Consider the following 21,764-nt stretch of genomic DNA (forward strand, 5'->3'; position numbering starts at 1 on the left):
TGTGTTATTGTTGTTTTTCTGGTTGCTTTATAGATTGACAAAGAATGAACCAGCAACTATTATGGTATTGAAGAATTATTTGGAAAAATATTCATCTCATTGAAGATGGGTATTGTCACCGTTTTCTGACATTTTAAAGACTAAACAATCATTTTACCAACTGAAGATCAAACAAATTGGACACCAGTTAAACTTAACATGAGATCAATAATCATAAATAGTTCTGAATCAAGACCTTTAGAACTTGGTTGGATCAAGAAGCTGGTTAAAATATAAAAGGTGTATAAGTGAGCAGGAAAATAAAAAATAAAAAGGCTACCGGCCAGCCACAAGTGAGTGGAACATAAAATTCACTTTGAGCGGATGGCCAAGCCCCACACGTCATCTCTATTTCCTCTGAGGGGCGCTCATCCGAGGCCACAAGGAACTAAGATCTGATCCACTGACAACTTCCAACACAGTTTTCTGATCTGTTAAGCAGAGTATTATAATAAACTCAACTCATGCTCCCCCCACTGTTCAAAATCCAGACACTTGGCCTAAAGAAGCACTGCACATACTGTAAGCAAATCTGACCCGAAGACCACTGGTTTTATAAAAGACGTTCACACCAGCCTAGTTTAGTCCAGTTGAACTGAACCGAACTTTGGTCCGCCTCGAAGGGATGTTCTCGGACCGCTGTCAAGTGAACTCTGGAGCAGCTCATTTCTAAGGTGAACACCATTAGAACCAATCACAGGAAGCGCACCATTTATGGGTCATAAACCTATACTGATATCGGTCCGACACTGACTAGTGCTGAAAATAGGCCAATCTGGTATCAAACACCATTATTTTAATAAGCAACACTACCATGTATTTATATGTATGCATACATGTTTCACAAAGTTCAGAAAGCAATGTTTAAGTCAAGCCTGACGCACATAAAAGAAAGATCCCAGTCATCCCTGCTTATTAATTTAACAGTGGTATCCAATCGGTACTTGGTATCCGATGATATCTGATGCCCAGGTAGCGGTATCAGGAATGCAAAAGTCGGAAAGGTGCATCCTTAATTGTATCGGTAAATGAAACATTAGCTTTTCCTCTTTTGGTGACTGGAGAACTAAAAGCCTAAATGTGTAAAGTTTGATTATTTTACTTTTTATCAACGCACAGATTGATTCAAAATGTAGTCATTATAATGATTTGCCGTGTTGTCTTACCGCCCATGTTTTGCTGAGTCTGAAGATGGGAGCGCTCTGCAGAGCCGACACCACTGACACCAGAGAATGAAGGTTGTTCAACTCAAACAGTTTCTGTGAACAAACACATATGTCATGAACAACACGCAAAGTACGGTATTACCCAAGGTTTCACGATAAAAAACTTTCACGGCCTGTTGGCACTGTGAAAAATGCACCTGTAAAAAACACATACATCTCTTTAAAAACGCCCTCTTGGCTTAGGGGTTAGGCTGTGAAACGGACAATACTAGCTGACATGAAAGTACAAATAAAACTTGCCCAACTGAAACAAGTTCCTAAAGGCCTCTCTCCATTGTCTCCCGTACATGTGTTAGCTGGTTAAAAGACGACTTGTTTAGTTTACAGTTCACAACCTCTTCTTCTTCTACTCTGTTTACTGGCAGATTACAGCCAATGTGTAGCCTAAAGCGCCAACTTCTGACCAAACTACGCTGTAGCAGACTTTATCCACTCCATCAGGATGGAATCACATTTCTATTTTTTGGGACATATTTAAAAACGTTGCTTCAAATTGCCTGACGATTGAATGGAAACACAGGTGTTCACCACTGATGTAGCCCAATCAACCTGATCACCCAACCACATTTTCTATGATTAGGTGTCCTGGGAATGGAATCCACTAATACATATATTGTCGGTTTGTGAACGGTCACAGCCAGGTGCAAAGCATGTTTCAGTAGTTTTACGTCGCTCAGCAATATCTTTGCTAGTTGCCAAGAACACTATGTCATGGCTCCACGTTTCCTTTCCATCCTAAGCTCTGACCTCATGGGAAAACTCGCTCTGCTATTACTCCCTGCTCAGACCACAAGAGGAGAAAGGCCATGTTGTTTCTGCAATCAGTGTCTGCTTTCCCCATCAGTCCCTGTATAGTATAATAAAGTACCTGGGCAGCTCGTTCATGCTGCAGCTTCACAAACTAATTGATTTCTTTTTGTTGAAATTGCTTTACAAACAACTGACAGTGACCCATGAAATAAAAAGTGACACTAAAATACTTCAACAGCTGTTGGCTTCCATTTCTACAATCCATGTCTGATGATGAATGTTCCAATTACACAGACATCACGTTGAGCAATTCCTACTGTAACAATAATAGACATATTTCTGTCCTCTGGTTTCAAACTTAATTTGCAAGAATAGCTTTCAAATAACGTGTGTGTGTGTGTGTGTGTGTGTGTGTGTGTGTGTGTGTGTGTGTGTGTGTGTGTGTGTGTGTGTGTGTGTGTGTGTGTGTGTGTGTGTGTGTGTGTGTGTGTGTGTGTGTGTGTGTGTGTGTGTATATATTACGATGAAATATGTTTCAACTCACCTTGGCAATTTTTACAAAATGGCTCAGTATTTCTGCTCGGATTTTCAGCGTGTGGGCGGTTAGGATTTCTCTCACCAGCCAAAAGCTCACCTGGAACACAACAAAACAGTTAAGTTGCTGTTTACATCCATGTCTGTCAAAAATGACATCATTCCATTTTTGTGAAATCATTCTAATTAGCATAGCAATTCTTGAGATATGGCCAAAAATGTGTTTTGAGAATCAGTGACCTTTGACCACCAAATTCTTGAGTCCTAGTGGATGTTTGTCAGACGTTCCAGATATATCCCGTTCAAAAAATGAGTCAGATGTGAGGTCACGGTCTCCTTTAACCACCAAAATCTAATCAATTCATTCTTGAGTCCAAGCGGACCGAAATTCCTGCCTGGCGTTCCTAAGATATCCTTTTTATATACAGTCTACAGGTTCAAACCAACAGCATTAGAATCCAAAATAGATTTAAAATTAGCATCCATTCAAAAATCCTTGAAAAATAGTTATTTAATAAATATTCAATAAAATATAAGTTTAAGTTCATAAACTGAATTTTATATTTCTATTCAATTTCATTACCCTAACCCAGGGGTCGGCAACCCGCGGCTCCGGAGCCCCATGCGGCTCTTCGGCCCCTCTGTTGCGGCTCCCTGAGTCCTCCGTCCACACGGTGTTTAAGCATCGTTTTCGAGATGATCTCCGTCCAGACTTAAACGCCTGAAAACGAATCTCACGTGACTATTCACGTAAACTGGGCATGCAGTGGGTGCCGGTGTTACGTCCTACTGGTTATGTGTGTTGTGTTCACGTAACAGCAGCAGCTGTTTTCTGCCTCTGTTGTCAGATTGGTCAAACATTCACAAACATATTGCTGGAGATCTAAAAGCCACATCTCATATATACTGCGGGGATTACGATTGTATAAGTGAGCACTACATCACAGCCACGTATGAAGAATATGAATATATTTATGGAAAGATCGCATCAACCTGAATTCAAACTCTGTCGAGCAAAATAGTAATATATTCAAAAAGGGCCGCGCTACGCGATCCGCCACTTGCATCTTACGGCGCTATCCAGTGCGTTTCCCTGCAGCTTGCTCATCATGATCTGCAGAGCCCCGCCCTCGGTAAACTATCAATGGATAAATCCAAAAGAAGAAAAGTCACGGAGGAAAATAGAGTTTCATTCTGCGTGGACGTATTCATTTGCTTTCACTGCCAACGATGCTGGCTCACCTGTATGCTTGATATGTGGCGAGAAATTAGCAAACAACAAAAAATGTAATGTTGAAAGACGCTTCCAGAACAAACACAGCATTAGCTGAAAGTATCACGCTGGAGATGAGCGAAAAAGAGCGATTCATCTGCTGCAGCAAACTCTCCTCTTCATCAGAGTTTGATATTGTTACAACAATAGCAATAAAATGTCAACAAGTGTCTTTATTCTTGTTCTATAATTTCATAAATACAACAAACTATAGTTTTTGTATATATAATTGTTGAGACAAAATGGTGGAACTTGCCAAGAAGACTGCAAGTCCCAGAAGGCACCGCCAGCAGGCCAGTGCAGGCTGCTCGTTACTGAAAGTTGGAACACCTGCTCTCAGAAAACCAGAAAGCATTTCAACAGAGAGAGAGCCAGGCAAGAGGGATTCCAACCAAGGGTGCAACCAAAGAAGCCACTGGTACTGTAATATGATTTTTGTGGTGAGGATTGTTTGAAGTTTATCTACATTTTTTGTTTAACTTTTGCTTTTTGTGTTTTGAAGGTTTTCAACCTATTGCTAATGCAACCAGCTGAAGCGACCAGTCAAGATCCGAAAGGAAAAACTAAATAAAGGTTGACTGTCAGACTGGAAAGAGTTGTCCCGTGCGTCCTTTGGGGGTTATGTACCAGGCCGTTTCAAGTTAGGCAAGAGAGAGTTGGAACAAAAAACATCGAGGAACTTGACAATAATATAACTATATATAAAACTTTATAAACTGTGACATCAAATAGCTTTTGCGGCTCCACTTTGAAAATAGAAAAGGTGGCCGACCCTTGAACTAAACAATTCAATCTTCAGTGTTGACAGTTTAATAAATCAGACACTGATGATCTTTTTTTCAACCAAAATTACTTTGCGCTGGTTAGGAGGTACTTGGCTGAAAAAATATTTCACAGGGAATACACACTGAAAAAAGATTGAGAACCACTGAAGTAGGGAATGATGATATTGGCTCACTGGAACAGCTTTAAGACCTTTGAGACCAACATGAGCTGTACTCATTATCGGTTTCACTAACTAGCAGGATTTCACATAAAGATCATGGAAGACATTAAGCCATGAAAAGACGTACCTGGTTGAACCTGCGTGTGAAGGCGACCACATTGGGGGACAAACTGTGCTTCTCTTTCCCATTCCATCCGCAGCTGGCCAGCTCCTGCCAATCACAAAATCACATTAAGTCACACTGATTTAAGGACCAATGCCATTCCATAGACTTGCATTGGGAAAGATGTCTAATATTTGAATAGCCTTTATTTATTTATTCATTCATTCATTATCATTAGGGCTTAAAAAGTTGTGAACCGTTAACACAAAGTACAGCTGAGGCTGATGGGAACAGCTTTGATATACATTTGGTCATAATTAAAAGTCATTACAATTCATCCTGAGAGAGAGAGACACAAATGTCCGTATAAAATGTTATGACAATCCATCCAATAATTGTTAAGACATTTCACTCTAAACCACAAATGTCAACCTCAAGTCGGTGCTAAGTGAAAAGTCAGGTGATCACCGACATAAGTAGGAGTTATCCTCTGTGGGTCAAGCATTTCTGTTCAAATTTTATGGCAGATTTCAGAAAATCAAGAAATCATTAGAATGGTTGCGGTACAGACCTACTGCTTGACCCTGGTCTTCTCTCTGAAACATAAACTAGGGATCCGATTTAATAAAACAGCAGAGATTGACAGCCATCTATCAGCGACTGGAAACTCCCTCGCTGTTTACTTTGCGCCAATCTAAATTACAGCGACGAGATAACTTGCACTGGACTGTGTTGAGCTTAAGAGTATGCTCGCCACTGACAGGCACAGCCATTCTTAGAAATAAAAGACCATGTTGAATGAGAGGGCTTGATCTTGAGTTCATTTCTAATCCGTCAGCCCCTAATGTCTCTGCCTGGTTCTCTTCCCTGCATACAGTCTGTGTAGAGCCTGTGGTGGGAAGGAAATCCTTCAGGGCAGAGCAGTGCCTGGAAATTCATTGACTAACTGGGTTCCAGTGGAGAGTTCAACCGCTAAGGCCGGTCTGGGTTCAGCTGAGTGGCATCAGCTGTGAGGACATTAGAAGTATTTGAAACAGGAGGTGGACTGGAATCCGTCTGTGAAGAGGGCAGATCTCTAAAGGGGTTCCCTGCAAAAACATATAATCTGATACAAATGACTGAGAGATGGTTTGCGATCGTGGTACAACGGATCATAAAACTCAATACTCATTTTCACTGAACAGATCCTGAATGCATCATAATGTAACTGAACGGAACCTTAGTTACCAGCTCTCCTCCTGTCATTATCAGAGATCAGCGACTAGTACATCATAAATGATGACCTGATCTCATATTTTACTGAAGTAAAACTGTATTTCACACTGTGATGTTAACGTTAAACTGTGTAATTAATCCACGGTTGACATGCGTGTCGAACCGCGAGTGGGGATCCGTACCGATCACAGATCGACAGTGGTCCGTTACACCACTAGTTTGAGATGGGTCAATCATGACCTCTATAAACAGAATCTAAATATAAGGACAGAGATAAGATTTTGATATCGGAAGCATTCTGGTTTCCGTTTGTAGCCATTGGTCGAAATGCAATTTCAGAACCCATCGGCTACGATACTTTTGCTATTTACTGGTTTAGAATTAGCTTGTAAAACTGGCTACTTGTGAAACAATCCCGTCATACACGTGGTATCTCAACTGCAACTCCAGTCTCACATTTCAAGTTGCTAATCGGACTGTAAGCAATAAGCAGCGCACAGAAAAGGAAGTCTTGACCCAGATATCTGCTGGCTATACCGGAACCCCACAGATATGGCCCCTTAACCCCTAAATCGTCGTCAGACCGAAAGCCGATAAATACCGAGATTGGGTCATTCACAGATTATTGTTGTACCGTAAACTCCTCTTTAGAAGACACTACCAAGATAATTAGTGAACGATATAAAAACGGAATTTATATGAACTAGCAGAACCCCTTTATCTGTGCACCAAAGCTGGAAACTTGGTTTTCCTACAAGGTGAGAATGTGGTGTTGGGAGTTGGCAGTGGAAACGACGGTCAGGAGACCAACCACATGAGTCTCTCTTACCTCTGGATATATCGCCTTGAAGACCGGTGCATCCATCAGGGTGATTTGGCTCTGACATAACAAGAAAGAAATCCTCATTATCTTTCACTATGCAGGAGATGAAGACATTGTAGAATACGTGGGAGAACTGAGAATGCTCGGCTGGGAGTAACTGCTGACAATGAATGATGAAGATAAGATAAATGAATACAATGGACTGAGGCTGCAGAATTCAAGTAGCGTGATAGGCTTGGTTGAATGCTGAAGCCTGTGAGCGATTCCTCCAGTATCTGTCGTCCACAGATCTTTGAAAAGTTTCTCTTTTAGTTCATCAAATGGCTGCAGACATCTGGGGGCATCAGGTCATGTGTGTTGATTTATCCGCGGCCTGAGATTTAAGTCATTGCGATCTGCAACCTCTACTTCTTCTACTCTGTTTACTGGCAAATTCCAATTATGCAAAGCTGATAGCACAAACTTCTGAGCAAACTACGCTGTAGCGTAATGTTTTGATGGAAATATCCAGAATTATTATATATTTTTTTGCAACATTGCAAGTTTCGATGTTTGCAATCACTTGCTATCATTTTGTATTGACGAAGTTCAACTCTTTTGGAGGGAACCTTGGAGGCAGTATCCCCCTCCCTCTCTTCAACATTTGAAAGCTTTGCCAGGTAAGAAGTCTAGTAGCATGCTCCCGTCTGATCCGGTTCGTACGTTTACTTACAGCAAACTCCTCTGGCGTCACCTTCAGCACATCGAAGACGACTGCATCGTAGCTCTTGGCGTAGTCCACGCAATTTACATCCAGAGAGTCCGAGCTGCTGCTGGCCTGAGACAGACACACACACACACACACACACACACACACACAATAGTGACTGCTCTACATCTACAGAACCAGCCATGAAACAGTGTGCTGTCTCAATAAAGTTAGCAAATTGTAGTGAGTCAGAAGTCAAGGTTAGATAATCATTTAGTCAAAATCCAAAATTCTCTTTGAACACTTGATGCATTGGAGTAACAAAACGTCTTTTCCCCTGCTAGTGCCAGGCCTCAATGATGGTAAAGTCAACGATGGAGGTTTGGCTAGTCTGTCAACCTGTCCAGCTCTTTGGTACCTTTAGAACTCTCCTCTATATAGCACAACCTTCACTTAAAAATGTCTCCCTGACCATCAGTTTGGCCTGATTTTGATAGAATTAGGATTATATATATATATATATATATATAATAATATATTATATTATATTATTATCGCTGAAGCTCTCATTCGGCAGCAAGGAGGTCGCCAGTTGACCTTGTGATTTTAAGTTCATTTTCGCTATCAAGAATATTTTGGATATTTCCACAGACATTCTCGTAATGTCCAGTCGCGGTACTATTTTCAGCAACTTGTTCATCGATACTAGCCATTGTTGCAGTTTGTCTGACCAGCTAGGAGCCGGCGGTGGCTCCTCTGGTGATCGGTCGGCCTGCTCAAGTTGCCCTCTAGCTGCTGCAGTGTCCCACTCTGACAAACCTCTACTGCAGCCATGTTGCTGGAGCAGCTGAGTTTAAGGAGGGAGTTGTGTTTCTTAATGTGTCTTCTTGCACTGAGAGGCGAATACCACTGAATTTACAATACAGTGCTGAAACAGTTAAATTAATGTTCCTGGATACAGTTAGTGTCATATCATTACAGCACAATACTATAATATTGATTGAGAACATCAGACAAAGATGACATAATAAATAGCAATTATAGCAAATTGCAATAGTAAATACAGTATCTAATTATCATTTCTTGTTGTTAAAGAAAGCTGCCTGGCCAGCCATTTTTAAGGTAAGGATTCCAGCCAATGGTTTCACACTATTCCAGTGATCCATTGTTTTGAACATGTTTTTAGACAAGGAATTATTTAAAAAAATATTTTAATATCTATAAGAACATACACACAATGTGTTTAAGTGACAAACACTGAATGTAAAAGAAATGTTAGGGCACCTTTTAGAAGTCCTGTACAGACAGGAAGAGATGGAGACAAAGAGATACACTAAAACATTTAAATGACTAGCATAATGATTCACTGGGTTATGAAGAACTCCACCGAGCAAAAGCAGATGCTTCGTCCCTGACATATTATCCATTTCAAATCATGATAATATGGCATATATGCCTCTGAGGTTTATCCTTGATTTAATGTGCTTTCAATCGGGACTTTTGAGCCTTCCTGGTCTATTAAAGCTCAGCTCTGGCATTTGAATCAAGAAAAACAAATGGAAAGGCGTTATTATAAATTATTACAAGGAAAACGGGGATAATAGGCATACAAAAAGACACGTGCAACAAGTCATTTTAAAATGAGACTTTGTGGAAGTGGTCCGCAGGTGGAAAAACACATGGTGTTTTTTGTCCTGATAAGTAGAGGTCTAGCTGAGCATCCGTCTCACACTTTGTTCTAGAGCCTTACCTTGAATGTTGGTTTGCTTTTCTAATGATGTAGCACCATCATCAAGTCAAAATGTTTTCCAGACATTTGTAGTTATTTTGATAGAACTACAAACTATAGCAATGAACAGTACAGATGGTCCTTACCTCCGAGGTGACTGAGTGGATGCTGGTGCCATCTGAGAGCCCGTTCCTGCGATACATGCTCACAGAGGGACTGGTGGGATGCACAGGTCGGGGCGACAGAGGCCTTCAGCTGGTGGGCACACATAACCTCTCATCCATGCCTGGAGACGGAGGACACAAGTTATTCACCTTTCATCATCATATTCCCCTTCATTAGAAGGAACAACCTAGGTTTCTTTATTACACCGGTTATCCAAGCAAAATGGTCTGAGAGCCAAGCTGCTGGGGAAGACGTTGGGAGATAGAAGCCAAACAAACCCAAATATTATTCTCCTGTAGCATTTCACAGCAAAACTGGACAGAAATAGGTAGGAATATAGACACCATTTTTCAGCGCACGCTGCTGTTCGGGCTCAAGCAATTATTGATTGGCAGAACAGCACAGCCACTCTCTGAACAACTTGATCTCACGTATCTTTTTAAAATGTTAAGAGCAGTGCCACTTAAACACATAGGCTGGGAGGAGGAAGAAGAAGTTACTACTATAAGGGATCCTCTTATTCTGGATCTGCTTGTATTAATACTACAATGTGATGTATTTCCATCTAAGTCTCAAGTAGAAACATTCTGTACTCAGCATTGACTGATACCTTTGGAAACATTGAGGTCTTTAAACAAACTCTGTGGAATGGAGCTGAAATAAACCAAACTAGTAACAACACTATTGTTGTACAGGCCGACAGTACAAAATGATGACATCACTGCAGTCTAAGAAAGCAACTGACAAATCCAGTACTTCTATTTCTGACTAATCGATTAATTGACCACTCAGTTTAGTCGTGACGATGACTGCACTGAAATCTAGTGGTGAAGACAGACCACACTGAAATGGTCGCTGATAATAAGGTTGATTTTTCTTTAGAACAAATAGCCGACAGTGAAACATTTTAAAAATGTCATAAATCTAGTCTTTTGAATACAGGGCTAACATTTCCAGAATAATTAAATGTCCAGATAAAGGCTGTGATATGTGTTATAAAGTAGTTATTAACTATAGCAAGCATAGTTGTTCAGCTTTTTGGACGTTATCTGGACATATAGTCCAAAATGAAATTGCATAGTTTTCAGTCAAAAGCCTTTATGTTCCTCTCCTTGGAGCTGTTCTTGGCTGTAGCATGTAGGCAGATATCACAAGATACACTTCAACATGGGAATAAAAGGAGCACTGTCACTTTTCTATTTTTTATCTCAAGCACTGACGACAAATAGAGACACAATCAAATAGCAAAAGAAGAAGAAAGGCCCATATCAATTAAAAAAAAAAAATATGTCAGATGCATATTCATTTTTCATATATTAATGTTTAAACTAGTTGTTAGTCTGCAGTGCTTTGTTGCTCTTTTTCAGATTTTCTTTAAGTTAAGTCATGATGATTATAATACATTATTGCAGGACTTGAAGCTAAAAGTTATAATCTACTGTGATTGAAGGTTATTATCCATTAATATCATATTTTAACACGTATCAAAGAGCAGTTTGAATGTTGACTCTAGATCCTATAGAATGATGTTCTGCTTGTCTGCAGTGAATAAGGAAAAAAGAAAAGGAACCTAAACAAATAAAAAATAATAATAATCACTCATTATATTGCAGTATTTGTGACAAAGAAAAATCGCAATTTCATTATTTTTCCAACGGACATCCATCCTAAAATGTAAAATAGAGTAACATGGCCCCCACAGCAAACCTCTCGCTCCACAGGACACGCTGCTGCTGCGAGTTACTTTTTTCCTGCAAGGTCTGAACACCAGTTACACAATTTACAGTGAAGCAAAGAAAATATGAGGTAACCCCTACAGGTTCAGAACCTGCACATCTAAGGCAGAGAAGTTACAGCGTTACAAGTAGAGGGGCTGTTTGTAGTGCTACGATGCCCTCTAATGTGCAGCTCAAACACTGCACATTACTACTACTTCTAAATGTAGACGCACTATTACACAGTCACTATGCCACAATCCAGCACATGCATGCAACAGGGTTAGTTATTTACTAACTCACAGCAATGGCTACAAATGCTACAATTCCTTAGTTAGAGACTGGATATAGAATTTGTTTTTGTCTTTGAAAAGTGACAAACAGACGGGGGTTGTTTCTGTGCTCCTTCACTGTTACAGCAGTGACTTATCAGCACCAAGTGATGGTGCGTTTTAAACTCTGATCTAACACATGATGCTTTACTAGTGGATGGCAGTACTACCACTCAGCCTGTGAAAACACTCGTAAAATGTCTTCTGTATCTGCAGGAGCTTTGCCAAGCCTGAACTTTACCAGGCAGGGGGGGTCTAATGGAAAGATACCATTGAGATGCATTATGGGAAATATAGGGTACAGTGTTGATTGAGTTATGAGCCTGGTATCGCGCTTCCAGAAACGCACAATGCCACGTGGTTAATGTTGTGAAAGGTTTGTTTAAGGCAACAAAACTACTTGGTTAAGGTTAAAAAACAGATTTATGGTAATGTCATGTAACGCAATAACAGTAGCAATGTAACTACCGTGTGCGCACACACACACACAAACACACAATCACACACACACCCCCACTCTTACGTAACAAGCGTAAAGTTGCTAAAGTTGGTTTACACTGGACACGAACAGCAGTCTCCTGGGTGAAAGTCCTGTGTTTGTTTGACACATCGACCCCTAGTGAAATCTCTTGCGTGTTATACTCGTTATAATACCACAAAATCACTTGATATATTACGTCACTTGCTTTGTACCTCACTCGTTTGACATTATTAACGTCACTTTCTTTGACTGAATGCAAAACCGGGCTGGGTTTTTTTTCACAAGAGATGTATTTGGGGTACGTTTCCTTCACTTAACGGTTCGCAAGAGACACGGGCGAAAGAGTGGAGTATGACAACTAAAGTCCTCAGCAAGAAAACAAGCTGTTTAGAATTTCCGCAATTTATATTGATCCAAAATATGGGTTTCTATAGCTGCCATACTTTCTGTTGACCATTACTGGACCAAGCTTATCAACAGTTGCTTACAGCTTGTTGATATCTAAGGCTGAATGACTTCAAGAAATGCAAGAAACTTCTGAGCACATCTCTGGTAAACAACATTTAGAGTGGTGCCGTTATGTGATTCCTGGTTGACAAACTCAGCTTTACAGATCTGTTCATTAAAAACAACTAAAATCTTACTCAGAATATGTTTGCTCGAGGAAAAACTCATCTTCAGACTGCACCACGGCCCATTAAAGAATAATAAACTCCATCTCTCTATCTCTTATTGTTTCGGATATTTGCATGCAAATATTTGGGAGCCAGATAACGGACACATTCAAACAGCTCAACACAAACACACACAAGTGACCATTAGATGGCAGTACACACCAACCACAGCAGGACACCTGTGTGTGTCCAGGTCCATACTACACAACAGGTTTGTCTGGCTGCAGTGTGCTCACACTGGAGAAGTGACAAAGTATACTAAGAACAATCACTATGCACACTATTAAACACATGGTCTTTGAGTGATGGACACATACTGTCCCACAATTCAACTCACAAAGGAAGCGGAGGAGCTGCTCACCGCATGTTGGTCAAACACATTCAGGACCACATCAGAATACTGACAATAGAAATCAAATCCTTCGAAAACATTTGAATTTCCATTTGTTAAGCTTCACTGGCAGTGCTATTCTCGTCCACATTGACATGCACAGTGCGAGAGCCAAGGATGCTGACTTGTTTTGTATACTACGGCAAAAAAGGGATTAGTTAAGTAGTACTTATGGTATAAAATGAATATGTAGTATGGACTTGGGACAACTTAAACCACTGCACTGACCCACACTGTAGGCCAGGGGTGTCCACACTTTTTTCAAAGAGAGCCAGATTTGATAATGTGAAGATGCCCAAGGGCCAACAGTCCCTGCTGACATTATTTTAAACAATACAAGTTGCCTATACATACACTATTATTTAATAATTATATTTTCAATGACACAGCAGGGATAATTTTATTTTAAATATGATCTTTAAAATGTAGCATTCTGGTGTACTCTGAGAAGAAAATTAAGTGATAAGACATTTACTTTAAGCAAAAAACTAATTTATTATTCAGTTATTAATCAGTATTTCAGCTCTGGTTGAACAGCTGGATAGTTTTTTTCAATCAATATTATTATTATTAACCTTTTATGGAGACAAAATCCATTGAGAACGAGGTCTCATTTTCAAAAGTTTGTCATTTAAAAACAAAGGTAGCAAGAGTAGCGAGAACCATCGCCTGTACAAATAAAGTGATTAGTTTTCATTGAACCCCGTTACTGTATTAACTTCCACTGTTACTGTAAAGCTGTTAGAATTGTGGCCTATCTTCTATTTGCAAATAATATGCATTCAATCCAGTTCAATTATTTAAATTAGAATGAAGAGTAAAGTAATAGCTGTGATCTATACACACCTCTGCATTAGCAACCCGCTGAAATGAAGATACAGGCACCTTAACCCTCTCTATCATTACTTCAGGGCCCTGTTGGGACCGGAAGTACCCTGGCTGTGGTCATCACAGTGAACAGTGTCTGGCAGTGTGATGAGAGGGCACGTGAGCCCTTGTTACTGTAGTTCATCTCCTTGGAGCAGAGGCAGCATTTAGCATACCCTGCCTTATCAATATTTCTAAAACACTGCGACAGCAGGAAGCTGTACTCACGTCTGTTTAGAGTAGACCTCCACCTTTATCCAGGCCCACCTCCACCTTTATCCAGACCCACCTCCACCTTTATCCAGACCCAGCTCCACCTTTATCCAGGCCCAGCTCCTTCACATCTCAGCCCTGCATCAAGCTGCGCTACACAAACAGCGTCCTCTCCCTGAAGCTCTTTGACCTCATCATCTCATCAGTATCTGGGCCTCATCATCGTGGTCTTAAAAGTTATTGTCACCACGAAATCATCCTCATTCTACTTTGAGTTAAAAAAAACAACCTGCCAGCAGATCCGCCGGTGTTCCGGTTTAACGTTAACGAGTGACCGCGTGAACTGAACCGGGCATGTTTCATCGCGTTACGTTTTTTTTCCTCCTAAATCGCGATAATGACGAATGTTAACAAACAAATTCCGCATGCAGTGGACGTTATCCTTAACCGAGCAAGTCTGAACTGTAACGGAGGGAAAGACGGTGTAGACATCTTAACGCTGATTGGCCAAGACTCGACACATCAAAGATGTTTTATTGCGAAGATCACGTCATCACCTTTTTTCCTCGTCTCAATCCAATCTGAGAAACGCTGGCTGGCCAGATGACCCCCCCCCCTAAAGAGAAAACATCTATCACGGATCCCGTGGATGATATATTTTCATTCAAAATGGCTAATTTCGCTGAAAAGCAACAAGTTTGCAGGTATGCATTTGACTCGTGGGCCCGCGAAAAAGACCGCTGCTGTGTGGCCAAGTTATCTTGGAGTTGCTTCGCTTTTCTAGCACGGTCGCTCTCTGATAGCTTGTTGAAGTATTAGCATGTTTTTTCTCGTAGTGTCTCTTTACATTATATCACTTAAACAAGGCAACAGTCTCATGACAAACTAGGCAGACACAGTTGTTTCGGTTTTCGGTGAAAAACTATGAAAGCGGCGGCTCTCGGTATCGACTTTCCTTATTTTACTTGCCGTAGCCATGACAGTTGAAGGGTCAGAGACAATTAAAAAAAGCCAGACAGTTACAGAGTGGTGCTGCCACCATGAGGTGAAAAGAGGAATTGCATGTTGAATTTGTATGATTTATTCATTCCGTTTTGACTGTGCTGGCGGGCCATAAATAATGCATTTTAAGACAGAAGGCGCGGGCCGTATAAAATCTGACCTCGGGCCGTGATTGGCCCGCGGGCCGGACTTTGGACATGCCTGCTGTAGACACTCATTGTAAACAGATTTTGGGAGTAGTATCCTGAAAAATGACTAAATGAAAGCATGAATACCTTCAAAAACGTTTAATAGTCGTAATTCTCCCACAAGGCAATGCAGGTGCACAATTGTCAGAGGAAATTAAAGAACAACTCACTGCTGCATAATAATGTTAAATATTTAACTGTGGTGGCGAGACAGTTGGAAAAATCTGAAACTTTAGAAAAAAACCACATGTTGTCCGATGTCCTGTTGTTTTAAAATGGTCTCATTTACTATACAATACAAACAATATACTATAAAGATGAGTGCATACTGTATATAATTAGTACGTAGTATGGAATTGGGACCTAGATTGTAGTTGACTTGTATATATCATATGATATATGATATATGAGATGTGCTCTCCTGTTTGGAGCTACACTGATGAATTGGCTGACTGTTAATGTCAGAAAACATCCGCTCATTGCAGATGTTTTAGCATCTGTGCATTTTTCTAGCTGATAAGCAACAAGAAACGTCAGCAGCGAAATGCTGAACTAGGTTTGAGTTCATTTAGAAACAGTGTCACCATCACAAGTTTGTCCACCAGAGAGCACTGACAAGTTGAATTTCATACTGAAAAAAAGTCCAACCCACTATGTATTTTCATAACCAATAATTCAAAAAGAGAAGGAAACAATATCAAGATTATTTGTCTGTTATCTACTGATATATGAGAGATATGGGTATGAGATATGAATACATGTATGAACATGGTATCAATGTCAGTCAGGCTGTAGTCCTGTTCTATGGTGAGGAGCTGCGTGCAGAAAAAGCCTCAGACATACTGTGTTCACTCCTCTACATGGCAGGTATGTCACATTACAGAGGAGAGATGAGCAGCCCAGCAACATCATATGAATACATAAACCTACAGCCAACAGCCGAGGATTTTATGGAATTATCGTTTCTACGTCTCTGGTAGCAGCAGCGACCTGTCAATCACAGTAAGCCCGCCCTGAAGCATACCCTGCTTTATGGTCTGTTTGACTCTAAATGGAACATCATTTACTAAACATCATGCTGTATTGAAAAAGACTTGAAGAAGACACAGAACCCCTTCACAGCAGCCCACTACTCCTAAATATGTGTAGGATGGGTAAAATGAGGTATGTAATGTAAATAACGATTGTAATAAAGTTGGAGCTTTTTAGTACGCTAACGGCTAACCGTTATACCCGTTAACTGTAATGCCGATGAGAAAGTTGGTCTTTTCCAGGAGCTCCAGGAGGAATACTCCTTCCTTTGAAAAGTACCCAGCAATGAATATCTGCTTTCTCCACACACTGCAAGAGTCGCACAATATGGAAATGCAGCTATAACAGATCATGTTAACGGCCTCATAGCAACACACAATAGCACTTCTATGGTGCGTACATAAGCCATACATGAGCATGAATGTACAGTACACTAAAGGTCCCAGTTTGGGGGTTTGAAAACATGATCCCCCTAATCATAGAGTACTCTCACATTACTAGCATACTCCTCTCAGGCTGCTAACAGCGTCCATAATGAAGCCCTCTCACTGAACAAACACCTTTCAGGGAGAGTCCCCGAGAGGTTTGTAAAAAGGGGTCAGGCCTAATTTATCTCTGCAGCAGCATGGTAATCAACTTTTAAGGAGCCATGCTGTAGGGTGGGGGATGGGAGGAGGATTCAAAGAGAGCGAGAGAGCTAACAGTAATGGCCACTATCTACATGTAGCAGCTACACATCCTCCCTCTAATGTCTCTTTACTATGTGTGGACATTAACAGCTTACAATTGGAACGCCATTCTAGCAGGAAAACAATAAATATATGGAAGACGAAGGAAAGATAAACACAGCGTGACGACCCTCCTCCTCCCATACAACAAGAGTCCCTGTTGTGGTTGCTGATGTGTTACAGGTGCTGATTGGAGGCTCGTCAGCTGGATGAGCCACACCTGAGCCGGGGTGGCTCTGCCTTAATATCCTCCTCAGTGGGCAGCCTGGGGCTCTGGGAGAGGAGATCCTGTCACCCACCAGCCACCACATTGTTCTTTTGGTTGATGGTTCCGTTATTGCTATTCACTGCTACACACAGACACCCATACATGCACCTCAGGACTGATACCAACCTTTATATTGTTTCAATTATGTTTGCTAAGAAAATAAAGATGCTTTGTCTCAGTCTCTGACAACAGTGATCATTTTGGCATATTAAGGGGGTATGTTTGCTTTTTTTTTTCTCATTAAGGTAAGTTAACTCATCACAAGGAGTAAAAAATAAATAAAATGTATAGCACAAAGTATGCATTACAACCATAGACTATATATAAGAAGTGGACGTTTTGAAGCCTTTAGTTCGGCGATTTTGCCATCGCCATCTTGGATTACGGCAATCACCATGTTGTTTTTTCCGCAACTGATGAACGGAAGTGACCATATTTGGAATGTGGAGGAGTGACAGAGTAACCGTATACGTCTCTGGTAGCGGCAGCAACCGGTTAGTCACAGTAAGCCCCGCCCTAAAGCATACCCTGCTTTATGGTCTGTTTGACTCTAAATGGACCATCAATTACTAAATGAACATCATGCTGTATTGAAGACTTGAAACTAGAGATTGAGACCATGAACTCATGTTTACAATGTTTACTGAGGTAATAAATCAAGAGAGAAGTAGAGTCATTTTCTCATAGACTTCTATACAACCAGAGGACTCGCCCCCTGATGGTCAGAGAGAATGCAGGTTTAAGACATGAAGCATTGGCTTCATTCGGCAGTCTGGAGGTTGCCGCCTGATTGCAAACTGAGTTCGTAGAGTTTGAAAGATGCATAGTGGGAAATGCATGAACCAGCATTCATGGTGCATTAAGGCATTGCAGCACAGGCTTCTTGTGTTTTCTGATGCCAGTGGAGAAGCATGTTGTTAGTCAACAAAGACATCTCCACTTCAAATCCCAGTAGAAGCACCACTCTCCATCACAGAAGCTCATTAACACAGCCACTGACCTTCTCATGTTCATGACTCAACTTTTACTTTGTCAGGAATTGTGGAGCAATTTGTTTTTCTGGCACCTACGTAGTATTTCAAGGCACAAATATGGGACTTTTACTTTCTATCTCTAAATTGATAAAGTCAAAATACTTTATTTTATGTCTATATCAAGTCAGCAGTGTCCTCCAACCCCAAAATAAAGGAACAAAGACATTTCTTTAACAGTTTAGTGGTATTTTCATTAAATGAAAAGGAATCAACAATATATACACAAGTAAGTTTACATCATCATGCGGAGTGTTGCATGAGCTTGGTTACCATGTAAACAGGAACAAACAGGTGCCTCTGTGTTTCTGGAACAAAGATAAGACTTTTATGGATCCACAAGGTGAGAACACACAGCTTTGTCTTGACATTCCTTGATATTCGTGTAGTTAGAGATAATGACTCCTGACATACACTGCTGCTCCACTAGGCTGAACATCGTGTCCTTGGCAGTCATCCCTCACATACTGCTGATGGGAATGACTCATTTATTGCTGTAATCTGATCAAGTTGAACTGTCACTGTGTGGCTGGGCTGAAAACTATCTCACATCAGTATCTTGAGGTTTAAGATCAGCTCTTACTTACCGACTCAAATGTATTGTTTAGTAGTGGTGCAACGGATCAGAAAACTCACGGTTCAGATCGGATCACAGATCGGTTCAGCACAAAAGAAAAAAGGAGCAAATAGAACTTTCAGAGATCCCTGATCATGTTTTTTTGCCACCGATACTAATTAATGATCATTGATAATCCATATTGGCAGTAGTTTGAGTATAACAGCTGGTCTACAAGGATCCAGACAATGTTTTTTGCCACCCACCCAAAAATGCTGATAACTGCTCTAAAGTCTGTAAATCATCATGAATTCTTCATAAAAGATGCAGTCGTGGTGACATCAGCCATGGGTTTGTAGACTGTGGTTTCGAAGCCTCGAGTTCAGCCTTTTGGCCGTCGCCATCTTGGTTTTTTGCAATCAGTGAAAGGAAGTGACCATATTCGGACATAGAGACTCCGTGTACGACGGCCTTAATCCAAGATGGTGGCGGCAAAATTGCCAAACATCACAATGACGACGTCCACTTCTTATAGTCTGTGTTTATGACATTATGTCAACGTTGAGTGCAATATATCTTACAGTAAAATAATGTACAAAGGCAGTACCGAACTGTCACCATAAGCCTGGAAACCTATCGGTAGGCCTACATACTAAAATCACAGATCTGGTCTACCTTTTGTGGGTTTTGTTGCCCAACCCTTTCTGCTGAAAAGTGACTGGTTTGATGGATCTGCCATCGAGCTCACTGACGGTTATCAAAGCCCCATGACATCCTCACACCTTTAAACCATGAACCATCATGTTGGAGGTTTTGGTAATTGTTTCGATTGTTATATCTTTGTACCAACCAAATAAATTGTTGAGATCTGAAAAGGCAGCAACATAAAAAAAGACTGCATGGTTAATATTTCTGATAGAAATGGACAAATTTAACAAAGTAAAACCCCAGCTGTCTAAAAGTGGAATTAGGCCACGTTAAGACAAACAGCAGCACTGCATGAAAAAGGGAGCACTGTGCTGAGGGCCTTCATCAAGGTGCCTCATTGGCCGATGAAGAACATGTTGTCTGCTGCGCACACATGCCCACTAATCATTCAGCGATGCTTTAACACGAGAAAATGTGTCCGTGTGCTGATTTCACACCAACTGCACAAGAGCAGATAGTTTGCACATGATAACGTGCAGAATAAAGAGCAGCACATCATCTTTAAACCATAGAACTCCTTTTAAAGCCAGTCAATCAAATTCAATTTAGTGCAACTTCAACTGCAAAACCTCGGGGGAGATTAGGTCTTTGTAGGTTGCTATTGCTCATGTAGCTGCCTGAGATTTGGGCTGTGTGTTGGTAAGAACTCTATACGCATCATAATACAGGGGTTACGATTCAATAAAGCGAGGTAATATATTGCCTTTTTTAATATTACTTTAGGAAAAGGGTCAAAGCATAAAGATTACACCATATGCATTAAATCTAATTAAAAACAAAGTTTACTTTGGTCATGTAATCAGAGAAGTAAGATCTGCATTCATCACAGTAGCACTACTTTCTGAGCCACAGTCTGCCACCAACCTTTGAAAGTGAGCTATTCAATAAAAACCAGCAGTGTTTTTAAGAAACGACCACAGTATCACAAAACATCATATTGTGATAATCCAGTTCTTACACACAGCCACACTTTACTTTAAAACTGAAATGAGTCAACTGTTGACCTTCTTGAGTCTGCTGCATGGACCTGATATTACATTATCATATCAATATCCGCTCATTTACTCTACACAGGAACAACAACACGTATCGATGAGCCCGATTCATACTGAGCATGTGCAACTGTCAACAGAGATAGGAAGAAAAGCGAGTCTAAAATCGATGATAACCATCTCACTTCTTTTGGAATTTATTTATGTTTAAGACAGTTACTTCACCATTATTCAATCATTTATTTTAAGCGCTGGCCGATACTGAAGTTCAGCTTTCGGAATCAGAAAGGAAACAAATGGTCTGGGACCATCTCTCACGTACATTAAGAGGCATGGCAGCCTTCCCTCTGAGGAATAATAAAGGAGTAATTTGTCCCGCCGTCACAGGTCAAAACCAATAGGAGAATTAGACGTCAATCAAATACATTTAGTACTGAATGGAGCTGAGTAGGTGAAAACACCAGTATGAGTGCATCATGTGTGCAGACTCCACGTGTCAGATAATTAAGGAAATGCCATAAAAATATAAGTTCCATCTTCACAAATCATTTTGGCTTCACTTCCTTTTCCTCCCACTGCCTTTACATGGTGGGTTTAGATAAAACCACAGAACAAGATGTTACAATTAAAACACTTTGTCTGGTGTACAAACCTGCAGCCATTTTATGTTAAAAAGGGCCTACCATCCAGTGAATACTAGTCCATGGTCATTGTGCTATGAAATAATATCATGTTTTTTAGGTGGGGGATGTTATGCATTTACAGCACAGCCATCAGTATCCATGGTGACGGACGCTACCTGCTTAGTGGGAGACAGAGAGTCCCACAGTGTGTGTTTCTACCCTCCTCTGGACTCATTAAGAAGAGGACAACACACATGGCCGCCGTGGCGTTTTACAGAAAGCACAGATTTTAAAAATCGGCCTGAAATCTCACTTGTGATTCCACACTAATCATGGTGAAAAGAACCATCAGCTGTTACATTGTCCATCATTTAGTTTCAAGGATAGCATCAGGTCGGTCGGGCTGTACCAAACCTTTTTACATTCAAAGCTTGTATGGAGGTTTTCCCAATGAAGCTTTACTTTATTATTC

General features: G+C 40.7%; 1 protein-coding gene across 1 annotated transcript in view; it reads right to left on the minus strand.

Annotated features, from left to right (window-relative positions):
• LOC306710393 (ras-specific guanine nucleotide-releasing factor RalGPS1) overlaps window positions 1–21,764 on the minus strand; it is an 80,593-nt gene that overhangs the window by 57,684 nt on the left and 1,145 nt on the right. Inside the window, exons 2-7 of the mRNA XM_079178893.1 lie at window positions 9,473–9,612; window positions 7,622–7,726; window positions 6,916–6,966; window positions 4,896–4,979; window positions 2,560–2,649; window positions 1,206–1,298 (exon numbers count right to left, since the gene is read on the minus strand). Of these exons, the coding sequence (XP_079035019.1) occupies window positions 1,206–1,298; window positions 2,560–2,649; window positions 4,896–4,979; window positions 6,916–6,966; window positions 7,622–7,726; window positions 9,473–9,529 (480 nt within the window). The 5' untranslated portion in view covers window positions 9,530–9,612. The remainder of the gene's footprint in view (window positions 1–1,205; window positions 1,299–2,559; window positions 2,650–4,895; window positions 4,980–6,915; window positions 6,967–7,621; window positions 7,727–9,472; window positions 9,613–21,764) is intronic.

Source organism: Pholis gunnellus, assembly GCF_910591455.1.
Source record: "Pholis gunnellus genome assembly, chromosome: 18".
Classification (NCBI taxonomy): Eukaryota; Metazoa; Chordata; class Actinopteri; order Perciformes; family Pholidae; genus Pholis; species Pholis gunnellus.